The 13,642-nt window shown below is 43.4% G+C and overlaps 1 protein-coding gene across 1 annotated transcript in view; it reads left to right on the forward strand.

The window, feature by feature from the left end:
• The window catches only part of LOC142365587 (nuclear cap-binding protein subunit 1-like), a 45,421-nt gene extending 38,776 nt beyond the window's left edge, over window positions 1–6,645 (forward strand). Inside the window, exon 12 of the mRNA XM_075446492.1 lies at window positions 3,664–6,645. Coding sequence (XP_075302607.1) covers window positions 3,664–3,951 — 288 coding nt within the window. The 3' untranslated portion in view covers window positions 3,952–6,645. The remainder of the gene's footprint in view (window positions 1–3,663) is intronic.
• Window positions 6,646–13,642: the final 6,997 nt, after the last annotated feature.

Here is a 13,642-nt window from a genome sequence, read left to right on the forward strand (position 1 = left end):
TCAGTTCTGGGTCTGGTCTTGTTTAATCTCTTTATCAATGATCTGGATGAGGTGATTGAGTGCTCCCTCAGTAAGTTTGCAGATGACACCAAGCTGGGCGAGAGTGTCAATCTGCTCAAAGTGTCGATCTGCTTCGGTAGGAAGGCTGTGCAGAGGAATCTGGACAGACTGGATCGATGGGCCGAGGTCAGCTGTATGAGTTTCAACAAGGCCAAATGCTGGGTCCTGCTCTTGGGTCACAACAACCCCATGCAATGCTATAGGCTTGGGGAGGAGTGGTTGGAAAGCTGCCTGGTGGAAAAGGACTTGGGGGTGTTGGTCGACAGCTGGCTGAACATGAGCCAGCAGTGTGCCCAGGTGGCCAAGGAGGCCAACGACTTCCCAGCTTGTATCAGGAATAGTGTGGCCAGCAGGAGTAGGGTGGTGATTGTGCCCCTGTACTCGGACCTGGTGAGGCCACACCTCGAGTACTGTGTTCAGTTTTGGGCCCCTCACTACAATAAAGACATTGAGGGGCTGGAGCATGTCCAGAGAAGGGCAACAAGGCTGGTGAGGTGTCTAGAGAACAAGTCTTATGAGGAGGGGCTGAAGGAGCTGGGGCTGTTTAGTCGGGAGAAGAGGAGGCTGAGGGGGGACCTTATCACTCTCTACAACTACCTGAAAGGAGGTTGTAGTGAGGCGGGTGTTGGTCTCTTCTCCCAGGTAACTACTGATAGGATGAGAGGCAACGGCCCCAAGTTGCATCAGGGGAGGTTTAGATTGGATATTAGGAATAATTTTTTACTGGAAGTGTGGTCAGACATTGGAATAGGCTGCCCAGGGAGGTGGTGGAGTCAACATCCCTGGAGGTGTTCAAAAACCGTGTGGATACAGCACTTCGGTACATGGTTTAGTAGGCATGGTGGTGTTGGGCGGGTGGTTGGACTTGATGATCTTAGAGGTCTTTTCCAACTTATTATTCTGTGGTTCTATGATTCTATAAGATTGGGGGCAGCCTCGGCTGTAGTGACCATGAAATGGTGAACTTCAGGATTGTGCATGGAGGAAGCAGGGTGATAAGTAGGGTCACAGCCTTAGACTTCAGGAGAGCTAACTTTGGCCTCTTCAAGGACCTACTGGGAGGAATCCCATGGGCCAGGGCTCTCGAAGGCAGGGGGGTCCAAGAGTGCTGGTCGCTGTTTAAACGTCACTTCCTCCATGCTCAGGATCAGTGCATCCCCCTGAGAAAGAAATCTAGCAAAGGAGGCAGGAGTCCCACATGGATGAGCAAGGAGCTTCCAGCGGAACTCAGGTGGAAGAGAAAGGTCCATGGAATGTGGAAAGAGGGATAGGCCACTTGGGAGGAATACAGGAACATTGTCAGAGTATGTAGGGATGCAACCAGGAAGGCTTCCACTCATCTAGATAATTGATGTACAGTCACTAACAAGTATGCATGACCCAGAGTTTTAGGCATTTCAGCATAATCAATTTGGAGCTTTTGAAAAGGAAAGGTGGCCAGAGGCCTTTTACCTTGTGGCAAGTTAATTCGCAATGTAGCATATTGCTTGCAAAGTTTACAGTTCTCACAAACTCTTCGTGCTGCAGCATAAATTCCTGGCACTGTCCACAGTCTTTGGATATGGGAAGCTATGCTCTTAGGTCGTCCATGAGTTTTCTCATGGAACCAACGGGTTAGGGGTAATAAATACCTTTTTGGCAACAGAGGTTTGTTGTTCAAAATCCATTGCTCTCCTTGCCTTTGAGCTCCTAGTCATTCCCATAAGGATTGTTCATCTTCGGTTAAGGATTCATAGAGCTGACACATGTCCGGTGGGCTTGTCCATTCTGCCTTTGTTTGCAGTGCAGCCATAAGAAGGTTGCAATGTCTTGCAGCTGCGGAGACTGCCGAAGTCACTGGTCTCAAGGGGCATGCACGCTGTATATGACCTAAATTACCACAATAAAAACATTCAGGAGTTTTAGAATACAGGGAAACAGGGGGAGGAAGACCTCTGCCTCTTTGACCTCTTCCTCCAGTTCCTCTTCGGGGAAATCCCCGGCCTCTTCCTTTTTGGCTATAATTCTGAGCGATCGCTGCAGCGAGCAGGCTGACTTCTCTTTCTTTTTCTTTACGTTCTCTCTTCCTCTCTGCCTTCAGTTTTCTCCTCTTCTTGCTTCTGTTGTTCTTCACTCCTTCCATCAAAAACAAAAGTTGCTATGCTCAGAATATTAGTCAAAGTTTCACCTTGCCAGCCTGGCATGTGTTTTCGAAATATTTATTGATGTCAGGAGCAGATTGGTCCACAAACACACTTATGGCCAGTGGTTCATGAGTCACTCCCCCGTATTTTAAAAGTGTAGCTTTTAGTCTTCCCCAATAATCACCGGGATGTTCATCAGGTTTTTGCTTACATTCCATTACTTTGGTCTAATTTGTGACTCATTCTCCAGTTTGTCTAACTGCTTCAACTAATTGTTGAACAGCAGTTTGATATGCTTGAAGTCCTTCTGTGGTAGTTACATCCCAGCCTGGATTTTGCTCAGGCCATGGATTAAGTCCATTTCCCCTCTGAGCAATTTCCCCATCTTTTTGTAAAATTTTCTCTTTCCTCTGGTTGGAATAATTCTCAAAGGAGAGTTCTTACATCATTCCAATTAGGAAAATAATCAGTTATGATGCCAGATAATAGTTGAACACATTTTTCTGCATCACCTCGTAGTCTCGGCATTTTTGCTTGCCAAGCTACTAAATCTCCTTGTTTCCAAGGTTCATGTCTTATCATGGCTTGGATTGCAGGGACCTCTAGCAGGGATCCTGGTACACCCCTAGGGTTTAGAATGTAATCCAGTTTCATGGGATACATTCCAATTCCTTTTGAGGTAGAATTATCATTGTCTGCCTTCGGAGCAGAGGGAGCAGAGGGTGATAATCAACCTCCATTATTATGATTACCTGCAGGTTTCCTTCTTTGTTGGGCCCAATTATACCAAATATACCAATAATCAATGTCTTGAGTTCCTGCATCTTCTAGAATTATTCGCAAAAGTTTTATGTATCTTGAAAGTTCCCTTAGGGGGCCACACATCCATAGGTCCCCCTCCTCTAGTTCTAGTGAGAAATGGCCATTCCTCCTGACATAATAATATCAATCTCTTTTTCTGCAAAGTCTGAGACAAAGGTATCTTACTCCAATTGTCTAAAACCTCAGCAAGGGGAGTCCCCCTTTCAACGCTGGGTGTAGTTCCCATTTCAAATATTTAAAGCAAAATTTAAACACAAGAGAAAATCTCAGCAATCATTCTGAACACACTCGAGACAAAAAGCTCTTGGACTCACCTAGTCCTTTTGTTTTGTGCCAGCACTTAAAGCGTTGGTTTCGGGTGTTCCCAGAAAAGATCCTGAGTATCCATCTCCTGTGTCCTAGTGTCCCATCTGGGTCGCCAAATTCTGTTAAAGATTTTACTGTCACACGAATGGGTTACACTAGGTATTGCTTTATTGACAACTCGGAGTTGGGCCATCACCTGAGTGAGTGGCAAAGCTCAACTCGCTTAGACCAGTTTATATACATTTATTAAACCGATTACATCAAGTCTAGAATCTTCATAAGTTTCTAAGCAACTGTCCAGTTCCTTAAATATATCATTTATTCAATTCTCTCTATTCTTGTCTCTTAGCAGAATTCTCCCTCTCTGGTTGCAAGTCCCGTTTGGTTTCAGGGTCGGCTCGGGGTCGTCGCCTGTCCTTTATCTTCTTCTGTGAATTCTGTTTGGTACAATTCTGAGAAAGACTTTGAGAGACTTCAAGATGTTCTGTTAAACTTACTCCTATTTCTAAAATTTAACCTATTGACCTATGACATTAGTCTTGCTACACCTTCTTATTCTTATCTTATGCTAGGTCAGTTGGTTTTTAACCCAGCCATGGTAAGGCCTATACAGGGGACAACTGAGAGCAGCATTCCATGATCGTATGGTTTCTTAACACACCTGTATTCATACAATTGAGTCTATGTTCTAGTTCTGTGATTTTATTCTGTTCTATAGTCACAATCAATCTTCTCTATAATTAATCTCTAACACAATCACATTGCATATTTATACAATAAAGAATGTTTAAAAGAATGTAAGTACCACCTATTAGTTGTACCCTCCTAACTACGATTGTTTAGCTCTTTTCTCACCTCAGTACACCTAAAATTCAATAGGCATACTCAGTGGATAAGTGTCTTTGCTCGAGCCAGGGTCTCCAGCTCAGGGGGCATGATTTTTAGTATTATAATGGGGGTAGTTCAACTAGGGACGCAAGAATTCTTAGTTTCTCTGCCAAGTTTTTTACATACATAAAACATCCTGGTTAACTGTCCTCCTCAAAGTCCAGTTACTTCAGCATGTCCTTGGTTAAAAGATACCAAGTGTTTACTCTTCTGATAAGAGGTGATTCAGTGCCCTCCAGTTGTCAACACAACAGGAACATCTTGTCCCAATTAACCAAGCCTATGAAGTAGTTCTCACCAACTAATCAGCCAACAATTGCTGAGGAAATTTTCAAACAACCAATATCAGCTAAATTTCAGAGTGAGGTAACACGGCAGAAAAAAAAGGTTGCAGCGAAGAAATCAGTCAGACTTTTTCTTTTCTCCAATGTAGTTTCCTTCATTCTGAAGCCAAGTAAGCAAGCGAGCAAGCAAGCAAGCGAAAGGAGCAAGAGAGATCAGAAGCAGCCTTTTTTTGCAGTAAAGAGCATATATTTATATCCACAGATATGGGTCTGAGCTATGAGGCCAAACAGTATGTTTCCCTCCTTTCTTATACTCCCTAATCACAGAGTTAGTTTTCTCACACAGTCATCCCTTGTGACTGTCTTCAGTCATAAACAATCATCCAGCTGCTTCAGGCAGTTTTCCAACCCAACCCTTTCATGCACTCATGCACACAATAACTATTTTCCCATGTGGCCTGCTCAGATCTCTGCGTTCCCATGCTGATTCTCGATTAATCTTCCATAGGTTATGTATAGCTCCATCAAGGTAGTTTTCAACAACTATGCCCTTGAAGAACAGCTAACAGACTGATAAAAGGGGAACATCCTGCCCAGAAGGTGCCGAAAGCTGGATGATTGCTAAAGAAGCATGAATTCAGCAAAAACCTAGGGTAACTAGGAGAAAGGTAGTGTTGTGTTTAGCCTCAGTTTGTAACCAGAGTGATAGAGTCTGCTAACCATAGCAACGAACAACAAAAAGGGGGTGGGGGATTGATACCAATTATTGTATTTTTTTAATCTGTATTCTAGTCTCTAGGTAACCATTAATGCTAACAAAATAGTAGACAATGTGTTTCTCTCAAAAGAGAGTGATGGAGCGTGGTTTCATGTAGCGAAATGAGAAAACTAACCAGGACTGCCAAAATTGCGAGCCGAGTGGGTAAAAGGTAATTCCATCAGGGGGAGATCGCGACCACCGACCCACTGACCACCTATACAAGTAATACCACCTACTCAAAAGAGAACAATGGAAGAGGATGACTGGGTCTGCGGAATAATTTACATGCGAAGCGAGCAAATTTGTACCAGTCACCAAAGGGAATAATAATGAATTCGTATAAATAAAATAAATATGTATATTTTTGATCTATATAAACTGCATGGAAAAAGTATGAGGTATGCACGTTCGGTGGAACTATACCCCGTGCATCCAGTGTTGCAATAAAGAATACCTGCCTTTTAACACTACATTGGTGTTATGAGGTTTTATTCCCGCATTTTTGGTGACAAGTTGGCAACAAAGAACCATGCAGTTGCTCTCTCACTCCTCCCCCCTCCCCGATGGGATGGGGAGGAGAATCAGAAGGAAAAGGCAAAACTCATGGGTTGGGATAAAAACAGTTTAACAGAACGGCAAAGGGAGAAGAAAATAGCAACAATAACACTGATAAAAAGAATATGCAACATGCAATGTTCTCACCACCCAACGCTCAGCATCCTCCAGAGTAGCAAATCCCCTTCTTTCAGCCAGCTCCCCACCTTTTCTACCCTCAATTATGCATCCATTAAAAGAAAGCATCAAAGAACAAAGCATTGTAAAAGTGTTATTCCAACAGTGTGCCTTACACTTGACGTGCAGAAAGCAGACTCCACAATCTGTAAGACTGTAAAGTAGGTATGTTTATTTGGCGCCGGGCAGCATGGGGGGTAGTCCCACCAAAGTCATGCACGCCGAGCAACATCTTGTCTCTTCAATTTATACAACCAAATATTACATATACATTAGATTTTCCAATGCGCTTATACATATGCATCTATCCCCGTTTCATATAAAAATCAGTTCCAAGAAATAATTTCCATATTATAATTAGTTCCAAGAAGTAATTTCCATAGACTCCTCCCAGCTGCGCTTGCGCAGTGCCTCCTGGCAGTGGTCGTTGGGTGTCGCAAGATGAAGGCCCATCCTCTTCATCACGGTGTCCGCTGATTGACCTTTGTTTCTGCACAAACTCAGTTCTTTTCTGGCTCCCATCCATACAGCAGGGTCGGTCTTGACCGGTTCTAGGCGACTCCCAGCCCCTACCAGGAACTAACCCCTTTGTATGGAGATGCAAGACTCTCTGCTTCAGTTAATTTAGACAACAGATAGGCACTATCAGTTTTCTTTAAATGTACCGCAACTATTAGGTAATGCTACTTCTACTAAAATCCCTTTTAACCCCTTCCTTCACACTCAGTGTTAGGAAGATATTGAACTTTTTTTTTTCTTAAGAAGCAGGCGGCATTGTTCTGGATATGAGTTTTGCTATGGGTTTGGAGCCAGCAAAGGGAACTATGGTTTTCTATAAATACTATACTGCTATAAATTCTAAATATCTCTATATTTTATATAAATTAAAGCCAGTCAGTTATAATACTTGAGGAGTTATGACACCTTTAGCATCCACTCTTCATAAAACACTGTATAACAGAAAGTATTCTAATAAAAAATGAAGAGTTATAGGCCTTCATCTTAAACCTGATGGAAAACAACTGAATATGTAAGGACAAGCCAAATTCATGCACAATTGCATGTTTTTAAGAGTTCACTTGTATTTTTCACATACTAATATTGTTGTCCCAAAATCAGGGTTCTTCACCGGGTGTGCAAAGAGCTGATCAACACGCAGAGTCGAGATATTTGTTTATTTCATTGTAACCAAGGTGATGGAATCAGTTGACCATAAACATGAACAATGCTGCTATGTTCCTGGTACAGCCCTACGCACCTGGACATTAGGTCTAAGAACGGAGGGTCTATTCTCTAGGTAACCATTAACGCTAACCATAGTGGGTAATTGTGTTTTTGTCAAGAGAAATGATGGAGTGTGGTTCTGTGAAACGGACTGAAGAAACTGACCAGGACTGCCAAGATTGCGAGCCTGATAGGTAAAAGTTGATTCCGGCAGGGGGAGATCGCGACCACCGACTCACAGACCCCCTACTCAAGTAATACCACCTACCCAAAAAGGAACAATAGAAGAGGGTAACTGAATCTGCGCAACAATCTACGTAAGAAGCGAGAAAAATTTACACCAATCGCCAAAGAGAATAACACTGAATATGCATGAATAAAATAAATATGTATATTTTTGATCTATATAAACTGCACGGAAAAGGTATGAGGTATGCACGTTTGGTGGAATTATCCCCCGTGCATCCAGCGCTGCAATAAAGAATGCCTGCCTTTTAACACTACATTGGTGTTACGAGGTTTTATTCCTGGATTTTCGGTGACAGTTTCTGGTGACCCAGATGGGACCCTGCTTGTGAATACCGATGGATCCACGGGATCACGGGACCTCCAGCTGGCATCGAGGGTTTCTTGAGGAGAACCTCCAATCCCCGGACCGAAGGATTCCAAGTAAGTCCCCTGGAAATTAATTAAGGCATTCTTTTAACAAGTAATGGAGCTCCTGATAGGACGTGGGTTAGAGTCCCACTGAAGCCTGCTCGTAAGGCGTGGCAAAAGCCACGCAGGGTTGGACTAAAGAGGTACCTCGGTTGGAAAGTCTCTGCTCGGTGAAAACCGGTGGAGCGGGGCTGTCCTGGGTTTGGCCAGGACAGGGTTAATTTTCACTGGAATCCAGGAAGGGACACAGCCGGGTGGGCTGACCCCACCTGGCCAAACAGAGCAGGGTATTCCATACCATGTGCCATCATGCTGGGTTCCGGTGGGGGGGAGATGGGCAGTGGGAACTCACTTGTGGCTCGGAAGCGCGCGGCACCGGTCCGGTCCAGGAGAGCGGCTCTCTGGGTCGTGCGGTTTGTGTTGTGTTTTCCTCTTATCTGTATCGTTGTTGTTACTGTTCCCTTTGTTTACTGTTCTGTTAAACTGCCCTTATCCCGACCCACCAGTTTCTGCCTGTTTCTTTCCATTCTCCTCCGCACCCCGGCGGGGGGAGGGGCGGCTGCGTGGCGCTTTTGTTGCCGGCCTCAGCCAAACCATAACATAGCTACAGGAGCACAAATATCCATACCTACCCAAACCGATGCGATCACCTTAGGATTATGACCAGGCCGACCTAAGGTTAAATTAAGTGGCATTAATGGCGCCAGCGAACTATGCCCCACTATTAAATTAAAAATTTGGGTTCCCCTTGAAAAATGAATAACCTCAGTTCGCTTTGCAGTAAAAGATCACTATGAAAAAGTAAATAGATCACCAGTTTGGAGAAGCAAGGATTGGCAGTTGTTGCTAAACCTAGCCAGGAAAACACTTTTCAAGATGGGATGGGTGAAAGCTCATGCTAAGGATGACCAACCAGCTATAAAGTGGAATAAAAAGTTGGATGAGCTAATTAAAATTAGGAAAGACACTATAAATCCCAAATGGTACCAGTTAGGAGAATAGTTGCATCTCAAGTTAGGACATAGTGGAAAGGATGCCGTCTACTTTGCAGCACAAAGCCAAGGCTGGCCTCTTGACAGAAAAGCATGCAAAACCATACATACGGAGTGCCCTCAATCCTGACACAGATTGCAAACTGATCATCCAGGTAAAGCGCAATGTCTGCGCATTAAAGAAGGGAAGACATTATGGTCTACCTGGCAAATTTACTGTATTGGTCTGTTATACGAAGAATTCAAAATTGGAATCAAAATGTGAAATAATAATTAAAACTAACCAGACTATTGCTGCTGTAGGTAGTTTTGTAAAGCCCTACCCTTATTACAGTTAAAAGTTTTGGAATTTTATAAGCTTAAAACTAACTATACTAGGTTTAGAAGAACTTAGAAGGCTATCAGGAGTAGTCAGCATGGATTCACCAAGGGGAAAGCATGCCTGACCAATCTGATAGCTTTCTATGATGGCATGACTGGCTGGGTAGATGAAGGGAGAGCCATAGATGTTGTCTACCTAGACTTCAGCAAGGCTTTCAACACAGTCTCCCATAATATCCTCCTAGGGAAGCTCAGGAAGTATGGGCTGCATGAGTGGTCGGTGGGGTGGATTAAGAACTGGCTGAATGGCAGAACTCAGAGGGTTGTCATCAGCGGCGCTGAGTCTGGTTGGAGGCCTGTAACTAGTGGTGTCCCCCAGGGGTCAGTACTGGGCCCAGCCTTGTTTAACTTCTTCATCAACGAACTGGATGAAGAGTTAGAGTGTACCCTCAGCAAGTTTGCTGATGACACCAAACTGGGAGGTGTGGTGGATACACCGGAAGGCTGTGCTGCCATTCAGCGTGACCTGGACAGGCTGGAAAGCTGGGCAGAGAGGAACCTGATGAGGTTCAACAAAGGTAAGTGCAGGGTCCTGCACCTGGGGAGGAACAACCCCATGCACCAGTACAGGTTTGGGGCAGACCCGCTGGAGAGCAGCTCTGTGGAGAGGGACCTGGGTGTCCTGGTAGACGACAGGTTAACCATGAGCCAGCAGTGTGCCCTGGCTGCCAAGAAGGCCAATGGTATTCTGGGATGCCTCAAGAGGAGTGTGGCCAGCAAGTCGAGGGAGGTTCTCCTTCCCCTCTACACTGCCCTGCTGAGGCCTCATCTGGAGTACTCTGTCCAGTTCTGGGCTCCCCAGTTCAAGAAAGATGAAGAGCTACTGGAGACAGTCCAGCGGAGGGCTACGAGGATGGTGAGGGGACTGGAGCATCTCTCCTACGAGGAGAGGCTGAGGGAGCTGGGCTTGTTTAGCCTGAAGAAGAGAAGGCTGCGAGGGGATCTTCTAAATGCCTATAAATATCTGAAGGGTGGGTGTCAGGAGGATGGAGCCAAGCTCTTTTCAGTGGTGTCCAGAGACAGGACAAGGGGCAATGGGTACAAACTGAAGCAGAGGAAGTTCCGTCTGAACATGAGGAAGAATTTCTTTACTCTGAGGGTGACGGAGCCCTAGAACAGGCTGTTCAGGGAGGTTGTGGAGTCTCCTTCTCTGGAGATATTCAAGACCCGCCTGGACAAGGTTCTCTACAACCTACTGTAGGTGACCCTGCTTCGTCAGGTGAGTTGGACTAGATGACCCACAGAGGTCCCTTCCAACCCCTACCATTCTGTGATTCTGTAACTTATAAACAGGATCTTGAACAATGTGTTATTGTTTCATAACCAAAATGTGCTTGTCCAAATTAGAACCAGAAAGTGATGAATTGTCACAATAGCTAATGAGCTATGAAAAGCTGCTGAGGTTGCCAATAAGCAGAGAAAGCTAGGGAAAAAGTAATTCTGGCAGGGGTCAGTCGTAACTACCGACCCACAGACCACCAACCACAATTACACCCCACACTCAAAAGATTAAGAAACTGAGCATGCCTACCAATTTACATACTAGTTGAGAAGGTTTTAACCAATCATTAAATAGAATAACGATGCATATGTATTAGGAAAATTAATATGGTAATGTTAAGTGTATAAATGACTATTGATTTGTGAACAAGGTGTTCTGTCTTGGGACAGACACCCATCTCTGCACAAATATGCAAAAAAATACCTCTGCTCTTTGTGTATATTGGCATATTGCACACCAGATATACGAACTGCAGGTTTTGGGACAACAGGTCCTTTAAAATCGTCCATGGGGTACAAGTATATTCTGATGGGCGTAGAAGTGGTGTCTGGATTTTAATGGCCACAAAGTGCTGAAAGACCAGTGGACAAAACACCATCTGAGGCCTTTCCTCATGATTCTCAATTTTGCCTGTTCCTGACTCCATTCAGAGTGGTGATTAAAAGGAGTACAAGAATGAGCAAAACAAGAAGGAATAAAATGGGTGTTCCACACACCATACTATCCACAATCTAATGGTATGGTTGATGGGTCAATGGGCTACTGAAAAGATATCTTAAACCACATGAAGGACAATGGGATGCCTGCCTCAAAAAAAACCTTACACCAGCTGAATAATAGATATGGTCCCTATGGAAGCCCAGTTACTGGAGCTTTCTTGATGGCTACTTTAAATAAACCACTAGATAAGAAGCATATCTGGCCTTCAATGAAACCAGGACAACCCTTCATGGTAAAACTACTGATGTCAAACAACTAAGAGGAGGATAGCAAAAGAACACAAGGAACTGATAAGGACTAGCACCACAGCCTTGAAGAGCCACAGTTGTAATTAAAACAAGGTACTAAGATAAGTGCAAAACGAAATAAAACTGCTGATAAAGACTACTTGAACTATGAGTGAACTATCCTAATTAGCATGGTAAAAAACACGCCCTCAAGTAGGGAAAACCCCCTACCAAGAAAAGCCCCTTCCTCATGGAACGTGCACAGCAAAAAGGGAGGATATGGTGACTTTAACTGGAGTTGAGACATGTAAGGACCAATGGGGAAAGAAGGTGATTAAACGTAATTGTAAAAGTACTGATAACTGTTGCTGGAAATGTGTAAATGTTTACCAAGTGTTAGCCAAACTGCGCTAGCTTTGTGGAGTTACCACCTAGCACCCATCTCTGTGCAGTCATGATGTCACTGAAAATCCATGAATAAAACCTCGTAACACCAATGTAGTGTTAAAAGGCAGGCATTCTTTATTGCAGCGCTGGATGCACGGGGGATAATTCCACCAAACGTGCATACCTCATACCTTTTCCGTGCAGTTTATATAGATCAAAAATATACATATTTATTTTATTCATGCATATTCAGTGTTATTCTCTTTGGCGATTGGTGTAAATTTTTCTCGCTTCTTACGTAGATTGTTGCGCAGATTCAGTTACCCTCTTCTATTGTTCCTTTTTGGGTAGGTGGTATTACTTGAGTAGGGGGTCTGTGAGTCGGTGGTCGCGATCTCCCCCTGCCGGAATTACCTTTTGCCCACTAGGCTCGCAATCTTGGCAGTCCTGGTCAGTTTCTTCAGTCTGTTTCACAGAACCACACTCCATCATTTCTCTTGACAAAAACACAATTACCCACTATGGTTAGCGTTAATGGTTACCTAGAGAATAGACCCTCCGTTCTTAGACCTAATGTCCAGGTGCGTAGGGCTGTACCAGGAACATAGCAGCATTGTTCACGTTTATGGTCAACCGATTCCATCACCTTGGTTACATTTCCCCCCTTTGGAAGTTTTGAAATAACCATTTTTTTAATACTTCCATCCTAAATTAAATTGTATTTTAGTTACACACTGATTCAATTCTCTACTGTCAATAATGATTCTATAATAATTCAATTATTTACTATCCACTATATGATAGTGGGAGCGTCATGACCGAATTCCTTAAATCTTGTCTTTTGGTTACTGCCTGAATAATTATTCAATTGAAAGCTGTTTTGTTGGCAAGTTCCTTTTTTAAATAATAATAAATGAGTAATATCACTAAAAATACGATTAACAAATGTAGCCCAGTACTAATTAAGGATTTTACCCAGGAACTCAGATTCCACCCCAATCCATTGAAAATTTTGTCAAGCCAATTCTCTTCCAGAGTTCTTGGGAAGTATATTAACTGTTCTGCTTTTATTGACAGCCGATCCTTACTTCTTGTTTTCACTTTTAATACTTTAAACAATGCTCCCATCATCATCAGTCTCCAGGTCAGAATTCATTTTTTCCATATTTTACAATGATAGCCCCCTCTTTTAGACATATTTTAAAATTAGTTTTGCAGTCTCTGGATCTCTATTGATGACTTCCCATGAAGGGGCCTTCTTCACTCGAGTGTAGTGTATCCACGGTTCCACTCCTTCTACTTTGATAGCAGTGTAAGTTGTTAACAGTACCTGGAAAGGTCCCTTTCACTTCTCCTGCAGTGGTTCAGAGTTCCAAGTCCTTATGTACACGAAATCACCTGGTTGATACTGATGCACATGTGTATCCAAAGCAAGCGATCTAGTCAGCACAACGTATTTTTGGAGTGCTTCGAAGGTTTTTCCTAAAGAAATCAAATACATTTTTAAATCTGTTTCCCCTGCTATTTTTATATCCCCTGGGATTAGAGGAGTTTGATAAGGTCTGCCATACAAGATTTCGTATGGACTTACACCATCTTTAGATCTTGGTTGGATTCTAGTTCTCAGGAGTGCTAATGGTAAAGCTTGTGGCCATTTTAAAGATACTTCTTGACAGATTTTACTTATTTGTCTCTTTAATGTTTGGTTCATCCTTTCAATTTTCCCACTTGATTGCGGCCTCCAGGGGGTATGTAAATCCCAATTTATTCCTAAAACTTTACTTACTTGTTGAACTA

This window comes from Opisthocomus hoazin, chromosome W (assembly GCF_030867145.1).
Source record: "Opisthocomus hoazin isolate bOpiHoa1 chromosome W, bOpiHoa1.hap1, whole genome shotgun sequence".
NCBI lineage: Eukaryota > Metazoa > Chordata > Aves > Opisthocomiformes > Opisthocomidae > Opisthocomus > Opisthocomus hoazin.